The sequence below is a fragment of the Berghia stephanieae genome, chromosome 8 (assembly GCF_034508935.2).
Source record: "Berghia stephanieae isolate SIO BIC M18660-M18661 chromosome 8, UCSD_Bste_1.3, whole genome shotgun sequence".
Classification (NCBI taxonomy): domain Eukaryota; kingdom Metazoa; phylum Mollusca; class Gastropoda; order Nudibranchia; family Aeolidiidae; genus Berghia; species Berghia stephanieae.
Window position 1 is genome coordinate 34197245 of NC_088367.1, and position 26819 is coordinate 34224063.

A 26819-nucleotide genomic window follows, 5' to 3' on the forward strand; every position below is an offset into this window, starting at 1 on the left:
ATTCTAAACGTAAAGGAGCGGGGATGGATGGTCTTTATTGACGACCTGCATATATTTAGACTAGAAAATAAGATGCCATCACTCTGAAACCAGAAGATCATTACACAAGCCATATTATCAGTCCTCTGGAAGAGTAGTTTTACACTTCCAATGAGATTGGAATCAGTTTTTTGACACCACAATTTTGTTCCTTATTGATATGACAGTGGCCCTCTGCCGTGATCTGGTATGTACTTGTATTATGCCGGGGTTGAGACTACACGTTAAAAATGTATTTCAAAGTCTTAAATTTATGAAATTAGAGTTATATTGACAAGCGTTAATTGAGAAGAATGAATTTTGACGACCAAAAGTCATTTAACTTTCATAAATTTAATAATTTTGACTATATTTGACGATTCTTTCCTTTCGACATAATACCTGATAAATGCGTTCGTTGATATATTATTATGCTGCCAATAACTGTTTTTTTACCCCTACGTGACCCGAACATGTTACCTTTCAGTATGTGTGATTTACCGCATCGATTAGATATTGTGTCTGAATGAACCAAATTCAAGCATTTGGATTTATTTACAACAGTTGGAATTATAATACATGTTTGAGATTTAAGTAGTTTAAGAGAAAAACAATCATCAATAAAAATTCATAATTTAGACTTAAGAGATAATTTTGTAGTATGTACTTGGTTTACTGCCACATTATACCAGATTGAGATGGTGGGTCACATATAGGGTGTCTTTATTACTTTGCCCATGGTCAGCAATACCTAACTTTAAAACTTCTTCGATACCAGGATGTAACCGCATGTGCCAAGTTCCTCGCCGGCTGCAACCACGACACTATACACAATGATATCAATTAATTCCAAAAATCATTTGTTGACCGACCAATATCGGTAAGATTTGGTCAACTGACCGGCAAATGATCAGAAGTCGCCATGTCACATTGTAGTCATATTACATTGGCTAGTTATAGGGTGGTGTTAATGTTTGCACATGAACGCGCCCTCTCAACTAAGTCAAATATTTGCTAAGTATGAGTAAACATTACTTCTTCTTTTCTTCTTTTAACCCGACCAGGATAGCAATGTCAGAAGAATAGCAGCGGCGGCAGTGCCATTACTTCAATCGGTCTGCGGGGAACAACCGCGGAGATCAACTCTGTACTGACAACATTATCGGGAATGAAAGCGGGAAACCCAAATTCCCCTCTCGCTCTCTCTCTCGCTGTCACTCTCTTATATTTACTTTCATATTCTGCTCCATGATATTGTTATTCGTTTCAGCCCAATGATATTTTCTGCGGGTACCCCTTAAATGTAAATAGTTTGATTTCTTGATACTTGTGTTAATTCTGCCTTGGATAAACCAGTGATACGTCATGATATGCTGTTGTTTTCAACACCTTTTCCATTTGACATACTGTGTTAACTGAAAGTAGTTGTTATTGGCATTATTATTCAACATTTTCTGTTCTATAGCTATTTTGTGGGGTATCGTATATTCAGGACTCTTTTCTAGTTGTTTTCTATGGAATCTGTCTAATCTATGCTCTTCGGTTCCGTCAGTGCTCATGTTCCGCAGTTGTATATAAGCACGGATTTTACAAGGGTTGTGTATAATTGGATTTTATATTTAATTTAATTTTATCTTTTCTAATCCATATATGTAATAATTTATTTAGTGTGGCCGTCGATAAACTTCTTTCTAAGTCTTCCTTGTCTATAAATGATCCTACTTTTTTCGTGGCTCTCCATTCATCTTTCAAGAAAGAAAGATGATATATGTATATATATATATATATATATATATATATATATATATATATATATATATATATATATATATATATATATATATATATATATATATGATTCTACTACCATAATCAAGTTATCAATTTGGATTTGTTTGGTGAGGGGTAGAAAACCTTTATTTCCGCTCAATCTTTTCTTTTTACATTGTTTCCATGCTGCTTTTTTCGCCTCCTCCCCCCCCCCCCCCCCCTTTTTTTTTTCTCTCTCTAACATTCTATTTTCATACTTGGTGGTCTAACGAAGTTTTTGAATCAAATAATGGTTTCGAAAACATGTCAAATCCGTTCTTTCTCGTCTTTAAGTACTTAGATAATTTTGTCCATGAACTGTATACCCACTTAGCAAAACAATAATCTTAAACATAGACAAACCCTAGAATTACGGAGAATCATCGTTTGTTTATTCATTTTTGTTGTTTTGTTTTGTTTTGTTACTTTGAGCCAACGTGCATACTTCCTGATAAAGTCGCAATACAAAGAGACTCTTTTTCCATGTGTAAGGTGCCGATATATATATATATATATATATATATATATATATATATATATATATATATATATATATATATATATATATTATATATGTATATATATATATATATATATATATATATATATATTTATATATAGGGAGAGAGAGAGAGAGAGAGAGAGGGAGAGAGAGAGGGAGAGAGAGAGAAAGAGAGAGGAGAGAGAGAGAGAGAGAGAGAGAGAGGAGAGAGAGAGAGGGGGGGGGGGGGTAGGGGCATTTTAATCAGTCAATATTTGAACTAGTGGAATCAACCAAAGTAGATATAGTTATTGTTGGTTTGAAGTCGTGTTTAGTTACAGGTTTTAACTGATGAAAGGAAAAGAACGATTCTCGATTTACGCCTTTACAGGGCGGCTCAGACGACACTATTAATAAGTGATTGTTATGTTGATAGATTTATGAGCTGGATTTGGGACAAGGAAACCCTTGTCTTGCAGTATCGTGAATACCATTTTTATAACCCGTGATACCATACCAGTATAATGCCTCAATTTAATATGCGCGTGTCTTCTAACATTGAATTTCTTAGACTGACGAAACTCTACTAAGAATACCAGATATTACTACACATGCTTCTACGATTAAGTCCTGATATCAGTCAAGTTGCGTCGTATGTATTATAAGATATCGCTACAGTAAAAGCTTGATAGATATTGAGATTGAATCTTATCGCATACTTGGTGTTCAGCACATTTTAGTGACCCTGATTTGTGAGAAACGGCTTGTTGCTCAAGTCTGGTCCGGTTTGAATATCGGTTTATCAATAATTTGGAGAAATCAATGACTATTTGATTGATAACAGGTTGTGATTTTAATTTGTACAGTGAAGTTAATGTGCTAAGTGCGTCTATCACTATTTCTTTTTATACGAGTTAAATTGTGCTTATTGGGTTATAATAATCTCTCTCTCTCTCTCTCTCTCTCTCTCTCTCTCTCTCTCTCTCTCTCTCTCTCTCTCTCTCTCTCTCTCTCTCTCTCTCTCTCTCTCTCTCTCTCTCTCTCTCTCTCTCTCTCTCTCTCTCTCTTAGTTTTTCCGTGGTGTTATATTATTCCATCGGAATTTTCTTAACTATAAGAGCAGAGGAGTACTGATAAAGTTGCTGTGTTTCAAGTATTACTGTTATGGCGTATAACCTTGATTCGGCAGCTCATCTCGTTTTTACATGATTATTTTTATTATTATTAATATTATTATTATTATTATTATTATTATTATTATTATTATTATTATTATTATTATTATTATTATTATTATTATTATTATTATTATTATTATTATTATTGTTGTTGTTGTTGCTGCTGCTTTCGGCAAATAGGTAGCTGGCTGTTTATAGTGTAAGTTCACTATGCCAAGAACTCGTATTATAACGAGAAGTAAAACTTACAGCCCTGTTGATCAAAAAGTGGAACAAGGTACACCGCAATCTCATTATTCGTTTGGACAACGTGGGAAACAATATTCAAATAACATAAATAAGAACTGTGGTGAGAATTTTCGAAATAGTGACGATTATATAGATGGTCTTTGCCGCAGTTCTAAATACCCAGTTACTAAAGAAAATGAACACTGCGGGATTGAAAAATCCAAAGAGATACTTTCGAAAGTTTCCTCGGATTCAGTCAGGAACATTGATGATAGCGCAAATCTAAATAAATCCAAACATTTGCGGCCCAGAAGACGCAGAAAATCAAAGCAAGAAAGTGACCATAGTACATATGCACCTATATTAGTCGATATTGATAACCCAACTGCTCAGGATGACAACGAAGATGAAAAACAACATACTGATACGCAAACTGCTCGGAGAGAAATCACCTCCGCACAAAACCAATTCAACGATAAACGTCGGCACGATTTTGGATTAGCAAAACAGATTATATCAAACATTCTAAATTCTCAAGTCAACCATATTTCCAAACCATTAAATGTAAGTAATCAGTCGTGTTCCAAGGAGTGTTCCTCTTTCACCCCACTGGGTAGAGACATCGATTTAGTCACTGAAAATGTTGGATTTGCGTTGAATTCTGAACATCCTAATCACAGAATGGGTGCTAAAATTACCGGAAATGGTAAGAACACTATAGTAAGGCATACTGAAAATGATGATGACACTGTCTTTACTACCAATGAAAATGACATTATAACGGAGCTATCGCCAGAAGCCGTCGTCACTACTTCTAAGCGTAAAAGAAGAAGGCCAAGGCGTCGTTCTAAGAGACAGCAGTCAGACACATTATCTGAACTCTCCCCAGGTGATGAAGAAGACCACAATCACCAGCAGTGTTACAACCCAGGGATCACATCAGAAGCAGGAGATAGTGGTTTTGATGTTAGTTCTCAGTGTTCCTCTGTTTCCTGTTCATCCGTTAAAGGCTCAAACGGTGACTCGCCTTCTAGAAGTTCGTCAGGAAGTAGATCTTCTTCTAGTCTGTTGCTCTCGGGTCTCGATCCTGAAAACTTACCTTTTTATTTCAAAGAACCAGATATAGAAATATACCGCAACCCTTTTGTTGAAGAGGACGACGGAGAGACAATTCTTGAGTGTAGGAATAATGACACTTTTGACAATGACGATGACGACGCTGATTCTATCTGCAGCTGGTCAGAAATTGAAAATTTTGACGATTATGGAAATGATAGTTTTAAGGATTATTTGAAAAATAACGAAAGAGAAGATGGTGTAAGGTATACCGAAAGAGAAGATTGTGTAAGGTATACCGAAGAAAGTCATAGGGAAACCGGTGTTGCATTTGTTGAAGAAATAAACATCAACAAAAATGAAACCAAATTAAATATTGATGACAATAGTGCAGATTCCACTGTCACCGATGTGGTGAAGGAAAGGTTCGCCTTGCTAAACCCAAAAGAAGATACCGTTTCTACGGATGATTTGGATCAAATTGAGATTCAGAGCAAAGTTCATGGAGACTTCACCGCCGATCACATCACTGGAACTGAAGGCACACTGGAGGAAAAGGAAGAGGAGGATGAAGAGGATAGTGATCCGTCGGGTAAGTAAAATATTAGCAAACTATCTAACCTTTATCAGTCCTGTTTAAATCTGCTACAAATTCATAAAACTAAGAAATGTGGTCTCCATCTGTAGAGCTGAATAATCACCCCAAAAAGGGTTCACTTGGTATCAGAGGACTTATGCGTATTTAAGATTTTGAAGCGGTACTCAAACTTACTGAGTACAAAATATCTTTGCATAAAGAATTATTTTCCTTGAAAACTGCGATAAATAAAAAAATAAATTCAGACAGGCATATTTTTAATACGAATATAGAATATATATTGTGATCAAAATTTATGTTCGAAACAGAAATAAAACAAAGATAAGAAAACAAAAAGACAGAAAAAAGACAAACCAGGAAAAGAAGTAAAAAACATACATAAACAATGATACGTTTCATACTTTAGGACCTGGCCTTATTATAAGGATGTCAATGGAAAGTGCGAACCCATTGTACTGTGGTTGGGCAGCTAAAGGTTTATCTCTGACCAAATTTAAACATCAATTTATCTATACCATGCGTCACTGGTCAATGGCAATATGTAATATCTGATAAGAAGCGTTGTAAGTTGTTCTTACAATGTTCTCATTTCAATTTGCTTCCATAAGATAAGGGGAAGTGCTGTCAATCCATCGATTTATCACTTTTGGTAATGTGTCAAACATTGCTTTTGAGCGAGCTTATTTTGTACCGGAGAATTTTTTAATTCAGAAAAGTGAGTGGAGCAGGCACTTATGTTGGTAACAACAAGATATGAAGTGAATAGAAAAGTGCCAGAAGACAATAGAGAATAAAAAATTTTCGCGGCGGTGGTGGGGTTTGAACCTGCGACCTTATTGGTACGACAACTCCGCCTGGCAGGTGAGAGCGTGGCTCTACCGTGTGAGCTATCCACGAACACAAAAATATTCGTTTCAAACTCAAAGTCATTACTAGATCCCTCTCTCACCCACTTCTTGAGACCGCCGATTCGTTCGTACACCACCATCGCGAATAATTTTGACCAGCAGTTAAGCTTAATAGCCAATATTCTCAACACAAACATATAACATAGAAACGATTGAGACATTGAGTATGCTCCGGTGTATGGGGTGAATTTTTTAATTCAGAAAAGTGAGTGGAGCAGGCACTTATGTTGGTAACAACAAGATATGAAGTGAATAGAAAAGTGCCAGAAGACAATGGAGAATAAAAAATTTTTCGCGGCGGTGGTGGGGTTTGAACCTGCGACCTTATTGGTACGACAACTCCGCCTGGCAGGTGAGAGCGTGGCTCTACCGTGTGAGCTATCCACGAACACAAAAATATTCGTTTCAAACTCAAAGTCATTACTAGATCCCTCTCTCACCCACTTCTTGAGACCGCCGATTCGTTCGTACACCACCATCGCGAATAATTTTGACCAGCAGTTAAGCTTAATAGCCAATATTCTCAACACAAACATATAACATAGAAACGATTGAGACATTGAGTATGCTCCGGTGTATGGGGTGAATTTTTTAATTCAGAAAAGTGAGTTGAGCAGGCACTTATGTTGGTAACAACAAGATATGAAGTGAATAGAAAAGTGCCAGAAGACAATAGAGAAATAAAAATTTTCGCGGCGGTGGTGGGGTTTGAACCTGCGACCTTATTGGTACGACAACTCCGCCTGGCAGGTGAGAGCGTGGCTCTACCGTGTGAGCTATCCACGAACACAAAAATATTCGTTTCAAACTCAAAGTCATTACTAGATCCCTCTCTCACCCACTTCTTGAGACCGCCGATTCGTTCGTACACCACCATCGCGAATAATTTTGACCAGCAGTTAAGCTTAATAGCCAATATTCTCAACACAAACATATAACATAGAAACGATTGAGACATTGAGTATGCTCCGGTGTATGGGGTGAATTTTTTAATTCAGAAAAGTGAGTGGAGCAGGCACTTATGTTGGTAACAACAAGATATGAAGTGAATAGAAAAGTGCCAGAAGACAATAGAGAATAAAAAATTTTCGCGGCGGTGGTGGGGTTTGAACCTGCGACCTTATTGGTACGACAACTCCGCCTGGCAGGTGAGAGCGTGGCTCTACCGTGTGAGCTATCCACGAACACAAAAATATTCGTTTCAAACTCAAAGTCATTACTAGATCCCTCTCTCACCCACTTCTTGAGACCGCCGATTCGTTCGTACACCACCATCGCGAATAATTTTGACCAGCAGTTAAGCTTAATAGCCAATATTCTCAACACAAACATATAACATAGAAACGATTGAGACATTGAGTATGCTCCGGTGTATGGGGTGAATTTTTTAATTCAGAAAAGTGAGTGGAGCAGGCACTTATGTTGGTAACAACAAGATATGAAGTGAATAGAAAAGTGCCAGAAGACAATAGAGAATAAAAAATTTTTTATTCTCTATTGTCTTCTGGCACTTTTCTATTCACTTCATATCTTGTTGTTACCAACATAAGTGCCTGCTCCACTCACTTTTCTGAATTAAAAAATTCACCCATACACCGGAGCATACTCAATGTCTCAATCGTTTCTATGTTATATGTTTGTGTTGAGAATATTGGCTATTAAGCTTAACTGCTGGTCAAAATTATTCGCGATGGTGGTGTACGAACGAATCGGCGGTCTCAAGAAGTGGGTGGAGAGAGGATCTAGTAATGACTTTGAGTTTGAAACGAATATTTTTGTGTTCGTGGATAGCTCACACGGTAGAGCCACGCTCTCACCTGCCAGGCGGATGTTGTCGTACCAATAAGGTCGCAGGTTCAAACCCCACCACCGCCGCGAAAATTTTTTATTCTCTATTGTCTTCTGGCACTTTTCTATTCACTTCATATCTTGTTGTTACCAACATAAGTGCCTGCTCCACTCACTTTTCTGAATTAAAAAATTCACCCCATACACCGGAGCATACTCAATGTCTCAATCGTTTCTATGTTATATGTTTGTGTTGAGAATATTGGCTATTAAGCTTAACTGCTGGTCAAAATTATTCGCGATGGTGGTGTACGAACGAATCGGCGGTCTCAAGAAGTGGGTGAGAGAGGGATCTAGTAATGACTTTGAGTTTGAAACGAATATTTTTGTGTTCGTGGATAGCTCACACGGTAGAGCCACGCTCTCACCTGCCAGGCGGAGTTGTCGTACCAATAAGGTCGCAGGTTCAAACCCCACCACCGCCGCGAAAATTTTTTATTCTCTATTGTCTTCTGGCACTTTTCTATTCACTTCATATCTTGTTTGTACCGGAGAGGAACTCGCCATTGGTTCGAAAAGCCTTTGGTTAGAATCTTTCTATCTTTTTTCCTCTCTCCAAATTACTCTTAACCTGGGGTTTCAAAGGCTCTATTCCATAGTGACATATCTATCACAGGTTAAACATAAAAGTTATCGCCTTTTAATAAAGTCTTTCCCTGATTTCAAAGATTTATTATTCTAAAACCGTTATAGATATTTGCATCTGGTTTTCGTCATTTTCTAAGGAGAAGTCATCCATTTATGCTCATTAGTCACCGACCCACATTACAACACCAAATTTAGCAACATGAGCTTAAAAGGCATTATTTTTGTCTATTTCGGAATCACAAAAGTGCGACACAAATCGTTTTGTATTATGTTATTGCATAAGACAAAAACGTCAAATATAGTTCAATAACCTTTCACAGACCGTTTGGCAGACCATTACAGGAAAACGATTTTTAAAAAAATTAAGATATCTAAATTTGCTGGGACGCCTAGTGAGAGATTGATCACACACCTGTCATCGAGCAGTTTTTGTCGCACTGTTGCTATTCCGAAGTAAATGGAGAGAAAAATGGTCTTTAGTTCATGTTGATTTTGGTGAAATTGGGTGATGTCATGTGGGTCTATGACTAATGGGCATAAAAGTATGGCTTTACCCTAGAAGATGAGTAAAACCAGTTGTAAATATCTATAACGGTTAAAGAATAACATGTCTTTGAAATCAAGAAAAGACTTTGTGGAATCCCTACATTTTCACATTTCTTCCTGGCATTGAGAAAACCGTGAGAGAGATTTATTTCCCTCATGGACTGGACATGACAGCCTTTCGATGCCGAATAACTCAATGTTTAACAAACATAGACTGTTCTAACTGCGTAGTATACTTGGTAGAAATATACTACTACTACTACAACAACAACAACAACAACAACAACAACAACAACTACTACTACTACTACTACTACTACTACTACTACTACTACTACTACTACTACTACTACTACTACTACTACTACTACTACTTACTACTACTACTACTACTACTACTACTACTACTACTACTACTACTACTACTACTACTTCTACTACTACTACTACTACTACTACTACTACTACTACTACTACTACTACTACTACTACTACTACTACTACCACCACCACCAATAATGATGATGATGATAATAATAATAATAATAATGTTACCCTCGTCTGCCCCCCCCCCTAATTCACACACACACACACACACACACACACACACACACTCCAATACCCAAATCTACTTGTCGTCAATGAAACGTTATTAATGCCATCAAGAGTAATGAAGAAATAAGATGGCGATTGAATTATGAGATTTCCAATGAGTGATGAAATTAATATGTTAAACAAGGCGTCAAGGAACTGGCATTGTGTTTGTCTTTAGGAGTATTTATTACATCGAGATATTGCTTTAACAAAATGCTTGCTCTTGCTCCACAATTGGAAACCAATCATCCTACTTGTGTATTAAGATCAATTTATGAAACTGAAATGCAGACCTACTTGTTAATTATCCTTAGTTATCATGGGATAAACAGTATACACGGTATATTATCTAGCTTTATACATTAGCAATTAATTTGCTCTTCAGCAGGATTGAATGATAACGCTATAAAACGCGATCTATATTTTTATATGATGTCACCGTTTTTATTTCTCATTTGAACCAGTGTCATTAAATTAGATATGCTCGTGTAGTTTTGTCGTTCAAATAAAAAAATATTTTTTTAACGAAATGTTGGTGGGAGTCAGTAGGGCTGTAAATCAGTTTAGTGTGTGCGTTGAAAATGATAAATAGGCAATGAGCTAGTGAATGCTTTAGCGTTTTGAATAATGCTAATAAGGTACTAATGAAAAAATAGGGTTCGGAGAAGTGCCAGTTGAAAACAGAGAACAAAAAGTCACGGAACCAGTGCTAAACTCAGGATCCAATTGACACGACACCCTCCGCCTGGCAGAGAGAGAGAGAGAGAGAGAGAGAGAGAGAGAGAGAGAGAGAGAGAGAGAGAGAGAGAGAGAGAGAGAGAGAGGGGGGGGGGGCAGCGAGCGGTCACACAACCGACTGAGCTATCCAGCCACACCAAAATATGTCTCAAACTTAGTACTAATCATGCGCCCCTCTACTCTCGAGAGTAATTGGGCGCATGATTGGTACTAATTTTGCAAGACATATCTCCCTGTCTTTCTCGGTCGGGCGGGGGGTGTCGTGTCAATTGGATCCTGAGTTTGACTCTGACCCCTTGACTTTTTATTCTCTGTTTTCATCTGGCACTTTTCCATAGCCTATTTTTTCTCATCATTAGGGATGCGAGTGCCCAGTCCACATTTTTCCTCATAAGATACTACACTACTAATACAGATCATAAATATTGATGCAATGCTTTTAGGTAAAATACTCACAAAATCGGCCAGCCTGATTAAACGTACCAACACACAAATTTGTGTGTAACCTTTAACGTTTATAGTCTGATATAATTTAATGGGAACTAATCTTTTCTTATTATCATTTATTTTATTTATTTATTTTATTGTAGTGTAAAATTAATAACAAAAAGCTTAGTGACGTCAAATTTCTTCCTTTTATATGACACCCCAAAACGCTTAATATACGGTATTTTATACAATGTGATTTTATTTGGGTCTTACGAACCAGTGTGAACAAATTAAGATACTTATAATATAGTTTTGTAGTTCGAACAAAAAATTCCTTGTTCTACGAAATTTAAATTGAAGTAAGCAGGTCTGCAAGTGAGAGTTGTCTGTGTTTTGAATGAGAAATACTCAATGAGCCAGTGATTGCTACGTCTTGTTGAATAATGATAATAGAGCAATTACTGATACACTGTATTGCATTGTTATGCTTTGACCTTTTAGAGAAGAGTTTGTTGGGGTTCTTTTTTCTTCTTCTTTTATTTCAAGAAAAGTAAGTCTAGATAGCTTGTTCTGTTTGTAGGTAAGTTATCCAAGAGCTAATTGTGACAAAGTATTAATTGGTCGAATTAATTGTAAAAAGTACGAATTAACATAATTATCTTATATAATAGTGTGTGGGCTGCAGGCTCCAATTTATTTAATTATTTTTTACAATTAGCTAGTTCAAGGCGGTGGAAACGAATGGGTTAGGAATTGAAATAAGATAAATAAGTAAATCACGCAATAGTAAAGAAACGACCTCCTTCCACCCATCCTCCTCCCCTCTTTCTTTGCTGTACAGTCCATTTGTGCACCGACCCCGTTAAAAAAAAAATAGAAAACGTACAACATAGCTTATAAACTCTCACTATATGTCATTCAAGCAACCACCCATTGAAATGATTGCAGGCTTTTGCTGTTTGCTTACGGGGTTTCAATGGGTGTCGAAAGAAAAATGTAAATGGGGTTAAAAGGCCGTTCGGGGTACACTGGGATATAAAAGTGTTGAAGTTTATTAAGATGGATTAATTTTACGATTGATCTTTTGAGTGGTTTTATTAGTCGTGGCATTTTAATGGTATCGATCTGTGATACGTAGGCCTGGAAAGAGATATGATATTATTTCTCTTTCCAGGGAACTATGTTATCGTGTTATCGTAAATTAACAACTTGTGTAAGAGCTATAAGTACTGTTTATATATATATATATATATATATATATATATATATATATATATATATATATATATATATATATATATATATATATATATATGAGCCAAGGTCAAAAGGTGCCCGCCTGATACCGGTGTTAAGAAAATTTGATTTTTACTTAATTATGGGCTGTTTTCATTGGGTTAATGCTTGTAATCAATTGATAATATAAAGAAGAGATAAAATGAGATAGCTCAACATACTCTGTTCAACAGAATATGAAATAAACAACTTGAAAGTGAAATTTGAATGCTGTTTGGCATGTGCTTAAAACGAGGTCAACGCATCACCTTTTTAGAAATCATGTAGAAATTAAATGTGATGTTTTAGCTCACGTGATTGAAATTTGACTAATAGTATAAAGTCAAAATTTACTTTTGAACGCAATCGCAGTATATTACATATCTGTTTAAGTTTCATATAGACTTCTTAAAAAGTTGGTGTTGCTTGTGACCTTTGGTGTCATCAAACACAGCACAATACTAAGACTCGACAAGAAACTTTAAAGCTCATGTTTAATGTTTATAAAATGTTTTATTATGAGAAAAAAGCATAGATTTACTATCTGAACTCAAATCTTGGAGTAAATGTATACCGTTTTACCGGTATTGAGGTTTATTGGTTTTGGTGTCATTTGTCACAAGCAACACGGCATGCGTGAACACGTGGAAGTTTGTTTCGTTAAATGGCGATTCGCAATTTTGATCCACCCTTCTTACCAGTCTTTGAAGTGCACTTTCATTTGCCTTTCCAGCGTGGCTCCAGGCAGAAAAGGTAAGTTGAACTTTGGTGTCATCGCTATTTTACATTGTCACAAGCAACACTTGATATTGGATATTACAAAGTGCCACCAAAAAGTATGTTTTCAGCTGTTATTCTACTTACAAATATGATATTATGACATATCACATAAGACTGTGATTTTGACACAATTATTTCCTTGTAATTCTAACTTTTTATGTTTCAGGGTTGTATCAATCAAGAAAAAGACAAAACTCAAGCTTTTGACTAATCCAGATAAAAGAAGGGTTGTCAAGAAATTTGATTTGATTTACTATTAACACACTAAATTACTACAAACTAGAAGATTTGAGCAGTAGGGCGGATGTTACCGTATGGTTACATGAATTCATTACCATGGCTGATATTTATCTAGTGTTTGTGTGACTTCTGGTACTTTTTGTGACCATTGGTGTCATTGGTTAAAATGTCACAGGTGACACTTAAGTGTGCAGTTTCTAATGTATTTCTGTTTTCATGTTCTTCAAAGCTGGAAATGTCATTGATTACATTTTAACAGGCTATATTACATGTGTTCAGTTGCTATTCTTGATTTATTGAGGCAAAATTGCGTTCTAGTGCCGATTTTGACCAAAGTAATAGCAACAATGGTATTACTAATTTCTAAGTATATTTCCAATTTGAAAGTATTTAGTTTCTTAAAATATTATTGAATTTCATTTTAGAGTAGGTTATTGTGCTTTTTTGACTGAAAATAATGATATATAATGGACGAAAGTGTGATTTGGTGTTGCTTGTGACATAAGTAATGGTGTCACCGGTCTTATGTCACAAGTCACATTCAGATGCTCTAATTTCCATGTAAATTTCTATTTTTGAAGTCTTTGGTTTCTGAATATTATTAAATGCCATATTTAACTGTGGTTATTACACTGGTTTGACTGAAATTAATGATATATTGTCGAGATTGCAATTTGGTATTGCTTGTGACATAAGTAATGGTGTCATCGGTCTAATGTCACAAGTGACACAATGTCGCTAAATAAGAAATGCTTTGGTCACATTATTTCCCAACATTTTATTCCAAAAGTTTCTGAACATTGCTGGTAATAAACATAAGCAATATTGTTGTTGTTGTTAATGTACATACATTTTTATGAAATAATATATTTGCATTCTATGTTGCTTGTGACTGATGACACGAAAAAGCAACATTTTCTTCAATAGTTGGTAATATTATTGTACTATGATTGTTGTTGATTGTGTCTTTTTGTCTATAACTTACTAAATAAAGTTTGATACTCAACAAAAACCTTTTGGTTATTGAGTTTTTTGTCTCATTTTGGTGTCACCGGTCATAGGTGACACCAGCAACCTATAGGTATTGTTGACGATATTATGCCGCGTTAGACCTTAAAGTTATCTAAAGGGCCTTTGATTCATGAAGTACAGGGTTTTTGCTACACATATAGAAACATGAATGGACTATTATGTCACTTTTATTTTGAGAAAAAAAATTGGCACCTTTTGACCTTGGCTCATATATATATATATATATATATATATATATAATATATATATATATATATATATATATATATATATATATATATATATATATATATATATATATATATATATATTATAAGTGTGTGTGTATTTATGTATGTCTGTGGGTGTGTGTGTGTGTGTGTTTGTATTTGTGTATACATGTATAAGAACAACGCTATACAGCACTGGCAAATATCATAATATAATTCAATACAAAAAACTAAATCAAAATTAATGCAATAAAGATAGACTGGCTGAAAGAAAAATAATATCTGATATAATTATTGTATAGAGTAATTGCACAATGTCCGCACAGCTGAATCGTGACTTTTGATTCGCACACTTTTGGTGATTTAAATTTTCGGAAATTTTTTTCAATACATGAAATACGTTAATTACGCAATTACAGTATTTAATTGCCTCAACCGATGTTCCTTCTTGCTTCTTGAGACAGTAAAAAAGTGGCAGCTTATATTTTGCTCCTTTAAACTCCAAAGTTACTTACCTGAAATCACGAGATCGGCGAGCATCAACTTTCCTTCTTCCCTGGGATGATGCGTGCAGATACACGCAGGAAGGGTTTTTTTTAACTTCCTCCGTGCCATCTGCTTAATAATTAGTATTTAAATATATTATTTATAAAGTACACAATGTGCTAGAAAGGCGCCATTGGCCTAGCTATTGTGGCTTCGACTGAAAGCAGGTGTGCGGAACGATGAACAGGATCGCTCGTGTTGCAAATCGAACCGCACACCTTTGACGAGATGAATTATATATTTTGCAATTATTCCTTTTCATTAATTCACACAACATATGTCAGCACAATCTAGATCTCTGGATTATATATAAATTGAGCTGTTATATAGCGCATTATCCACTAAACGTGCTCAAAGCGCTTTACAAGGGATCCCAGTACAACAGCAACATTAAACATTTAGGACAAGGCCTGTAAGGCGATATTATAATTTTATCGGACAGAGACAACGCTGTTAATGGCCAGGTACTCATTATATACCTGAGTACGGTGAGAGAATGTGAGTAAAGAGCCTTTTCCAAGGACTCAACTATGCGCCGAGCGAGGCTCGAACCCAGGACTTCCGATCTGAAAGCGAGTGTCATACCACAAAACCACATAGCCGCACATAGGAATATTAAAAGAATATTATATATATATATATATATATATATATATATATATATATATATATATATATATATATATATATATAGTATGCAGTGTGTGTGTGGAGAGAGAGAGAGAGAGAGAGAGAGAGAGAGAGAGAGAGAGAGAGAGAGAGAGAGAGAGAGAGAGAGAGATGGCTTTAAAATCATTTAAGAAATTTTTCATTGCAAATGTCTGGTGTGTGTGTGTGTGTATATGTGTGTGTGTGTGTGTGTGTGTTTGTGTTTTTGCTACGTTAACGGGACAATTTCATGTTTGCACACTCACGTTAAGTGGACACACCCCGTTAAGTGGACGTCCTGATAATGTTTTGATGTCAAAACCAGACTTCCCGCCAGTTTTTAGATCACCTGACAAATTTTTTCCAAGAAATGAGTTGGTCTTTGCAACGGAGCGATTTTGTCGTTTAGACACACAGCTCTATACACACCGCGAGTGTATGCCGAAAATTGCGGTGTCCCGATAACTGCAGAGTAAAGTTAATTACGTGTGTATAGGCTGTGTGTATGAAATTGGACCTCGTTGTTTTCGTTTCTTAGACTCAAACTCAAAGATGGAGGACCGTAGCAGTAGTCCAGTTTATGCGGTATAAACAATCTTACTTTAATATTTTATGTTTGAGGCCTACATTACAATTTCTACTGTAGTTTTACTGCATTTCTTAATTATTTTATTTCACTTGTCGTTCTTTCATATCTCTATACATAGAAATAATAAATAACTTTAACTAGCAGGTATTCCCGTTCTACGAAAGAAAACGAGGAGGGATAAGCAGCCATGGATAGATAGATAGAGAGACAGACAGACAGACATACATACAGAAAGAAAGACATATAGATAGATAGATAGATAGATAGATAGATAGATAGATAGATAGATAGATAGATAGATAGAAAAACAGATATATTCATAGAAAAATAGAGATAGATAGACAGACCTACAGGAAGACAGATGGACGGACAGACAGATAGATAGATAGACAGACAGACAGACAGGCAGATAGATAGATAGATAGATAGATAGATAGATAGATAGATAGATAGATAGATAGATAGATAGATAGATATATTTATTGATTGATTGATGGGAAGGGTCCAAGGCTTTTGAGAGAGAGAGAGAGAGAGAGAGAGAGAGAGAGAGAGAGAGAGAGAGAGAGAGAGAGAGAAAGAAATAGAGAGAGAGAAATAGAGAGAGAGAGAGAAATAGAGAGAGAGAGAAAGAGAGAGAGAGAGAGAGAGAGAGAGAGAGAGAGAGAGAGAGAGAGAGAGAGAGAGAGAACGTCTGTTGTACTGTAAGTAGGTTAGGAATTCGAAAATTTGAGATCACAGCTATCTGCCTGAAATAAAATAAATACATGAATATATAAATCAAAACGTACATTAGTAGTACCAAAACTATAATGACGATCGGGAGGACAAAGGGGTGATAGGAGGATTAATCAATCAACAGTTACACTCACCCTATTCACAACTAGATATACCAGATAAAAAAGAAGAAGAAATGAGTATATCCTTTGAACTCTGACCCCTCTATTTTGTTTTCTTGGATAAATCTCATTTCGTCTCATAGCTCTTATAAAAGATTGGAAACACAACCGGTACTGGAAGTTATTTGTGGAGGAGGTCGTCGTTTTTATGGCGACTCTGAATTTTTTCAAAAAATTACTTTTTAACTAATCAAATTGTGAAGAAACCAAACATTATTTTTTAATCATTTAGATACTACTCCCAGCCTTTCGTCGTTCCCAATCCAGATATGACTGTTCTTGGTTAGTCAGTTTTTCAATCTATATAGAGCTATAGTGTTTGGGGCTTTGTTCCATTACAATAAGATAGTATATTATGAGAGTTCAATTATATGTACACGGTGTTCACCGATATGCTTCCTGTCGTCTGTTCAGTTACAATAAGATAATCCACTCCGATTCACAATCCGATTTGTAACTCTTTTAATCTTCGCTTCCTTATCCATTTATTTCAATAATCTTTCTTGTTCTTCTAGTTTTTCTTGTTCTCGTTTCTCTTCTTCTTCTCCACCTGTTGTAATTTATTCTTTCCTCGCATGATTTTTCGTCATATTCATTTTTTTCATCCTTCTTCATCTTCAGACATTGACTGCTTGTCAAACTGATCTAGATCTAGTCTTTGGAGAAATGCGAAAAGACTTACAGATTATGTTTTCAGATATTGATGACGATCCTAATGACAGTGATTATGTCCATGATTCTAGTGATTCAGACTTTGACTCTTTTCCGACATTTTTACCAGTTGGTCTTTTAGAAAAAACCTGTCACTGTAACAGTTACGGACTCAAGATCACAGGAGTACACAGATTTATCAGGCTCTCAAGAAAATGTAGGCAACCAATTAACAGTGAACCAAAATAGAATTGAGGGATGTTATCTGCCAAACACAAGAGGAGATTCTAAAAAGCATTTCTGTGTTTTTTGTGGTAAACAGCAGGCAAAGTTAAAACGTCATCTTTTATCACAACACAAGAATGAAAAAGATATGGTGCCTTTACTTAATGCTACTTCCCTAACTAAAAAGATGAACTTGCCAAACTTCGCAATGCTGGTGACCATGCACAAAATATCAATACGCTGATGCAAGGAACAGGCATGGTGGTGGTCAAAAGAAGGAAAAAAACATTAACTCAAGTAAGCAACTTTGTGCCATGTTTGAGATGTATGGGTTGGGTCTCTAAGAAAGATCTTTGGAGGCATAAATGTGTAAACAAAGCTGAAACTGTACCCCGGAAGCATTTGGTTAAACAAGAAAAGTTGCTTTTACCACAGGCATCTGACAACGATCTGTATAATGAAATAATGGTGTCTTTACGGAATGGCCCTATTTCAATCGTGGCCAAGAGCGATGAAACTATAAAACTTCTTGGCCTCAGAGAGACGACAAAGAACGGACATGACAAATATAGGCACGGGTATATTCGAAATAAATTAAGAGAATTGGCCCGCCTTTCGATTAAGCTCAGGAGTGCACCTAACTGTGAATCGTTGGGACTATCAGACTTCCTTCAACCTGAAAGATTCAAAGATGTCGTCTCAGCTGTAAGAGAGGTGGCAGCCTACTCATAAGACACAAATCAATATGGAATACCATCCCTTGCTCTAAAACTAGGACATAGTTTGGCGCACTGCTGTATTCTGTTGAAAGCTAAAGCTATTGAGACTGGAGATACAGTTATGAAAGAGAGAACGGGTGCATATTATCAGCTTCACACAAGTATGTGGAATCAGGAAATAACTTGCAATGCCGCAAGAAACCTACATGAAAAAAAGAAAAATACCACAAAGACTATTCCACTCACAGATGATGTGTCAAAGCTGTCGAAGTACCTCACTAGTGAAACTGAAAAGTTGACCATGGAAATGTTGGCGCCAAAAGGCATTGTCAAGGAAAAATGGGAAAGACTCGGTGTGATTACGCTAGTACGAATAATATTATTCAACAGAAGAAGGCAAAGGGAGGCTTCAAAGATGAAATTGTCTGACTACACCCAGGGAATAAATACCGACAAGCACAATGAGGACGTTCTCAAAGAGCTTAGCCCTTTTGAAAAAGAACTTTGTAGTGTAGAGTCTTATCACGGATCGAGATAATTGTTGAATGACTGTGACTTTCTATCTTTTGGTTTTAATGCAGTTTATGCCGAATTTGGCATTGTTCTAGGTTAAAGCATGGTTGAATAAAATTTTGAATAAAATGTTGAATTATATGTTAATTTCCTTTATGATTATCATTGCTAGGAAACATAAGCTATTTCTAATCTCTGCTATTGCTATGTTAATCTTAAAACAACAAACAAAATAAACAAAGACAATCAAACAACAACAAACAAACAAACAATCAAAAACAAAACAAAACAAAAAACAATGGCGTCATATAGCGGAAACATTTATTCTTCAAACGTACCACTATGATAATGTATGTAAAATAATGCAACCCATAAGGAAAATAATGGTGAATTCATTTCAGAATAAAGTTTAAAGATAGCTATCTTTTCAGTCCAAAGGCTATGAGACTTGTATTATTTAATGACTTAGTCACGAAATAACGATGTACCATCATTTTGTCCTGACATTAATAGGCAAATCATATTGTTTAGGTTCGATTCCAGAATGGAACCAATGAGAACATAAAAATACAATATTCCAATGCACATAGATTAAGAATCTAGATGCCCGGAGTACATTTCTAAAAAGTCTCTTTTATGTTTGTTTTTCATGTTTTTGTGTAACATGCTTGAGGTTCAAAGGTCATGCGATGTCCACTTAGTGATACGTCCCAATAATGTATGAGTAAAATAATGTTGATATGAAAATTGAAGCAGAGGGCTGAAATTTGGCATACACCAATCTTTTCATGTCTAGGTGATACATTTAAAAAATCAGCCTGTTTGTATTATTGGTTTTTGAGCTATGATACGTCCATACAATGTAGGATTTGGTGAGAGTCCTCTTAATGTGTCCGAGACACGTATGTGTGTGTGTGTGGTGAATTTGCAATACGTCCCATTATAAAATAGCTCTCTAATCCCAGACACTATTTTTCTTGCAAATTTCTGGTATGTATGTGCGTGTGTGTGTATGTGTGTGTGTGTGTGTACGTTTTTAAAATACTTCCTTTGATAAAATAGCTAACTAAGCGTTATTGAAATAGATCTAGATAAAATATATCAAACAACGTATGTTAAAGAGTAGAGTTATAGGTTTGAATGACCGGTGAAAACGTGTGCGAAGCGATGAACGCATAATGAAAAGTGTGCGAAGCGATGAACACAAGGGTATTTTGAGGGGAGGGGGGTGGGGGAAGAAAAAACTGTAATATGACTAGTTATAAATAACGCTGGTAGAAAGTAATCGCTTTCAGAATAAAGACTATTAAATGGGCTTCAAAACAGTATGTGCAGATTTGTCCCTTCCCTATGGAACTCCCGCCTACTGTCTTTCTAATTCAGTCATGTCTGCAGATCGGGATTTAGCCCAATATGTTGCGGGTTGTGCGAACATTGTGCAATTACTCTACTGTACTCGCGAGATTCTAGTACACTCTCAGGAAAAACCAAAAAGCGTTCTAGATTCCGAATGTGCATCGAAATTAAATAATCCGAATTATAAAATTTAAGCTTTTTGATGATTAAGAGATAAAAGTTCGCTCTTTTCAATGAAAGTATTTGTCTTAGCTCAAATCTTAAAATAAAAGCTTAAAATTCAATTCAGCACCAGATTCACCCTGATACGATAATATCGGTTGATGCTATCAGTATCAGCTTTCAACTTACATAAACGCTTATTTGTATCTAGCACAACAGTCTGGCCTATAATCATTGAAGCAAGACATTTCAGCCATTATGTGCCAATTACAATATTCAGAGAGACAATTAAGAGTGAGTGTATATTTTGCAAACTTAAAGCACTTTGCTGTTGACTCACTCTGATTTTTTTTTTAATTGGAGGACTGACGGGAGTCTTGAATTGAAAATAAAGGGCGTCTCAAATAGTCGCGATATTTGATGTTCGAGCAGCCACCTTTTAAGACTCGGATTTGAGACCCTTTGACAAGTCGGGTGACTGCAATCGATCGGTATTTGATGTTTAGGTAGAAAGCAGGATAAAACCCATATCAAGTTGGGCAACTAAGAAATTCACTATTTTTTTCTGGTGCAACCCCCCCCCCCCCTTTTCCTGCCCTCTTCATATGGTTTTGTATCAATGGAAACTAGACACCGAGAATTGAATAAATCGTCAAAATAGTAGAATCACACAATTATTTTTCTTCTTAATTTTAAGAAAACATAATCATTTTCTTTGCTTGATAAAAATATTTTAATATAGATAACTCAAATTTCATAAGTTAGAATTTTAAAAAAATAAATTGTATGCTTCTGATTCATTCTGACACAACACCAGATAGAGAGTCTTAGTCACACATATCATATATATTTTAAGATAAAACTATTTTCTTATTTGATATATATAAATCTGTGTGAAAAATAGTATATTGATATTCAGATTGCCAGTAAGTCTGTGCGTGTCGGCAAAAATTTAAATTAGGCTGTTGGGAAGAATTTTGACCCCAAACTAGTGCCGCGCTGAGGACCGGTCCCACGGTCCTTTGGCTGTGAACCGGGGACCGGTCCCAAAGTGAAAGACCGGTGGCGGTCCTCACTTCTTATCCCCTTTCAACGGTCTCGCGCCATACTACTTCCCCAGCGATTCGTTGCCTCGGTTCTTTGCCTATCTTCCACCAATCACCACCCATCCCACTTAATTAATCGCACCCTACCCCCTTTGCCATACACTAAACGACACAGACGATAGAGGCAGACGACTACCTCCCTCCACTCCGCAAACCGCCCTTTCGTGTGTGAGATGGGGAGAACAGGAGGCGCACACCTTGGACGATTCCATTATACGGGGTAAATTTCAAAATTTATTACACCATAATGATCGCAATGACAATGATCTATGATGAAGGCATGACCCCTCTTCTCTAATGGGTTATTGTTTGAAATGCATGTGACTACTAAAGATGTGTGTGTTTGTGTTTGTGTGTGTGTGTGTGTGTGTCTCGAACCTAGCAAGTAGCAAGTCAGATTTTTTGTTTTCTTTTGTCCATCTCTTGTCACCACTCCTTTCTATCGCATTGTTGTCATTTAAAATAATACAATAATATTAAAATTTCCTTTGGTGTTTTAACTAATCAAATAATATGAGTTTCATTAGTTTCTTCCTTCCAAAAAAAAAACAGTTATAACGTCTGTATTTTTAAAAAGTCCAAATAGAATATTTGGGGACCCCGATAACTCAGTTGATAGAGCACTATCTTTATACACAAAGGGCCAGAGATCGATCCCGGGTGCAGTCGAGTTTTTTCTGAATCCCTGTCTACTCAGCAGTGAATGGGTAGCTGGGTTTGTTAGATCTGGCGAAAAGTCACCATCGTACCCACTTATTACTTATTACCACATCCACCCCCTCTTATTATAACTTCACGTCTCTCTCTTACTCTTCAATGCTCGCTGCCCTCTAATGTGTATGTGTGTGGGGAGGGGGGGGGGGTAGGAGTTGCGTGTGTGTATCAACGCCACTAACAACTCGATCAACGCCTTGGGCGATTCCATTATCTCCCTTAATGGGGATAAATTTCAAATTTTATTCACGCTAAATTATCGAAGTAACAATGAAGTACGGTGAGCAAATAAAGAAGGCATCACCCCTCTTCTCTAATTAGGTTACAATTTGAAATGAGTGTGACTACTCCGTGTGTTTTACTCCTGTAGACCACGGTTTTCATCGTGTAGCGGTCCCAAGTCTTTAACGGTTCAAGAATGAACGATCCCACGGTCCCAAAGGTCGAAACGGTTCGAACTTCCAACAGTCTCTCAGGAATGTTCAATGTCGAAAAGTACCGGTTCTAGGACCGGTCCTTGCGGTTTTCATTTCCCAGGGACCGTAGGACCGTGGTCCTTAAGCTTGCCAAGGACCGCCCCGCACTACCCCAAACCCTATTTTTTAAAGAATATGAATATATATATATATATATATATATATATATATATATTATATATATATATATATATATATTATATATATATATATATTCATATTCTTTAAAAAATAGGTTTGGGGTAGTATATATATATAATATATATATATATATATATATATATATATATATATATAATATATATATATATATATATATATATATATATATATATATATATAGATATAGATATATAATTATATATATAATATATATATATATATATATTATATATATATATATTATATATATATTCATATTCTTTAAAAAATAGGGTTTGGGGTAGTGCGGGATACTGTTCAAAGTTTTAACTGCCTTTGATTTCTATTTCCTGTTTGAACACAAGAACCAGCCACTTTTACTACTGTTGAATTCTGACAATTTTTCAAGCTTTTACAAGCCCATTGAAGGTAAGTGCAACATTAATTGTTTTCAAATATTTGCAAAATGTTGTTAAATTTTCTTCAACTTTGAAGCACAAGCTAGAAATGCTTAATCATTCATCGGACATGTAAAATTTTCCCCCAAACCTGTTCTAGATGCCTTAACTAAAATGTTGTGCCTATTTTAGATTTATAAATGTCAGGTAAATTTCACACCCTACAGATTTCGAATTTCTTGTGACTTTTTTGTGTGAAAATATTTAATCAAAATCCTATGTCAATGGTTTTATTTTACAAAGACAGGCCCCAGCTAAATTCCACACCCTACAGGTTTCAAATTTCTAATGTCTTTTTTAAAGTGAAAATATTTAATCAAAATCCTATGTCAATGGTTTTATTTTAAAAACAAAGACCCCAGCTATCATTTCAAGTAAATAGTTATATCCTAATCCAATTTTTTTTTTTTTTTTGTATTGGAGCAATACTCTTCAACAGTCGTAACGTCACTTCCTTCCTAATGACGCATGGTAACCTAGTAACACTGGCTCTAAACTATCGGAACAATGGCGGACGCCCGTATGACATATTTGCCCGGCGAGCATAAAAGCGTATTTAGAGTAGTGCCGCGCTGAAGACCGGTCTGGACCGGCGGTCCCACGGTCTTTTAGCTGTGAACCGGAGACCGGTCCCATAGGGGAAGACCGGCGGCAGTCCTCACTTCTTATCACCTTTCAACGGTCTCGCGCCATAGCCTACTACTTCCCCAGCGATTCGTTGCCTTCGGTTGCCTATCTTCCACCAATCACCACCCATCCCACTTAATTAATCGCACCCACCCCCCTTTGCCATACACTAAACGACACAGACGACCATACAGGCAGACGACCACCAACCTCCACTCCGCAAACCGCCCTTTCGTGTGTGAGATGGGGGGGAAAAGGAGGCGCACGCCTTGGACGATTCCATTATACGGGGTAAATTTCAAAATTTACTACACCATAATGATCGCAATGACAATGATCTATGGTGAAGGCATGACCCTCTTCTCTAATGGGTTATTGTTTGAAATGTATGTGACTACTAAAGATGTGTGTGTTTGTGTGTTGTGTGTGTGTGTGTGTGTGTGTGTCGAACCTAGCAAGTAGCAAATCCGATTTTTGTTTTCTTTTGTCCATCTCTTGTCACCACTCCTTTCTATCGCAGTGTTGTCATTTAAAATAATACAATAATATTAAAATTTCGTTTGGTGTTTTTACTAATCAAATAATATGAGTTTCATTAGTTTCTTCCTTCCAAAAAACCCAGTTATAACGTCTGAATTTTAAAAAAGTCCAATAGAATATTTGGGGACCCCGATAGCTCAGTTGATAGAGCACTCTCTTTATATGCAAAGGGCCAGAGATCGATCCCGGGTGCAGTCGAGTTTTTTCTGAATCCCTGTCTACTCAGCAATGAATGGGTAGCTGAGTTTGTTAGATCTGGCGAAAAGTCACCATCGACCCCTCTTATTACCTCATCCACCCCCTCTTATTATAACTTCACGTCTCTCTCTTACTCTTCAATGCTCGCTGCCCTCTAATGTGTGTGTGTGTGTGGGGGGGGGGGGGGGGTAGGAGTTGCATGTGTGTATCAACGCCACGAACAACTCGATCAACGCCTTGGGCGATGCCATTATCTCCGTTAATAGGGATAAATTTCAAATTTTATTAAATTATCGAAGTAACAATGAAGTACGGTGAGCAAATAAAGAAGGCATATCACCCCTCTTCTCTAATTAGGTTACAATTTGAAATGAGTGTGACTACTCCGTGTGTTTTACTCCTGTAGACCACGGTTTTCATCGTGTAGCGGTCTTTAACGGTTCAAGAATGAACGATCCCACGGTCTCAAAGGTCAAACCGGTTCGAATTTCCAACAGTCTCTCAGGAATGTTCAATGTCGAAAAGGACGGGTCCTAGGACCGGTCCTTGCGGTCTTCATTTCCCAAGGACCGTAGGACCGTGGTCCTTAAGCTTGCCAAGGACCGCCCCGCACTAATTTAGAGGACAAAAAAATATAAATTTGATCACATTTTGACTTTTACACATTCTGATCACAAGGCATATGAAAAGTTCTAGCCAGCATGAAGAATAAAAAGTAATTATTTTGTTTGTTTAGAACCAAGATGGCCGCCGTTGCCGGTGGCGTGACATCAGGCTACTGAATCCAATTCCGTGTGGAATTGCCCCAACATAGTTTGCTTTTGTTTTTCTTAGAAAATCACATGATCCAAAATTCTTGGAAGTGTGTAGCCTATTAATCCTGTTTGAATAATAAGCCGTATTGTGGGCCTACATTATGTTACTTATGTATGCCCATGCTTTAGAGCTGGATCTAGAAGGGATTTCTGTTCATGTTTTTTCTCCTTTTTCTATAGAGATTGGCTAATCATGGTGATGAATTACAAGAAAATACGGTGTCGTGTGACCATGCAGATATGGTGAAAGCGGTCGATTTCGTTATGTCTGGAGGGATAGGCTGCAAATGTGCTGCCAAATTATACAACCTAAACTGGGGAACAGTCCGTAATTCAGCAGAATGAGAGAAGATATTTACTGCTTACTCAAATCGCGAGACTGCACCCAAGATTGATCTCCTTCCCTTTGATTGTGAATCGAGTGTTCTGCCAACTGAGCTATCGGGAGCCCCACCCAGACCTATTGGTCTCATGTCACAGTCTACAAAGATTGCTGTTGTGTTCATTTCAGACGTTAATTATTGTTCCTGATTGTGTCATTCTCGTTTTTGCATGCTTGTCATGATGAGTGTGGAATTATCCCAAAATGTTGAAAAGCGAATAAAGAGAAAAAAAATGGAATTTATGAAGTGTTGTTTCTTTTTTAATGTTATTTGTACAGAATCCAAGTGTGAATGGCTGTGGGTTATTTGTATTCTGTTTGTGTGTTCACCTCATCAATAGAAACTTTATGACAATAAACTGAAAAAGTTGAGTGTGGAATTTCCCCACCTCGCCCTAACTAAAAAATGAAAAAAGTTAAATGTATGGATAAACAGACAGAGAGACAGACCTGTTAATGGATAAATAGATAGGTAGATAGATAAATAGCCGATTGAGATAGG

At 36.5% G+C, this 26819-nt stretch overlaps 1 protein-coding gene across 2 annotated transcripts in view; it reads left to right on the forward strand.

Annotated features, from left to right (window-relative positions):
- The window catches only part of LOC144978560 (double-stranded RNA-specific adenosine deaminase adr-2-like), an 83193-nt gene that overhangs the window by 18808 nt on the left and 37566 nt on the right, over window positions 1-26819 (forward strand). The window contains exons 1-2 of one of the 2 annotated variants that reach the window (XM_078924775.1): window positions 1249-1321; window positions 3667-5362. The exons of the other annotated variant lie outside the window; for it this stretch is intronic. Coding sequence (XP_078780901.1) covers window positions 3697-5362 — 1666 coding nt within the window. The 5' untranslated portion in view covers window positions 1249-1321; window positions 3667-3696. Of the gene's footprint in view, window positions 1-1248; window positions 1322-3666; window positions 5363-26819 lie in introns of those variants that run through there. 2 annotated transcript variants of the gene reach the window in all.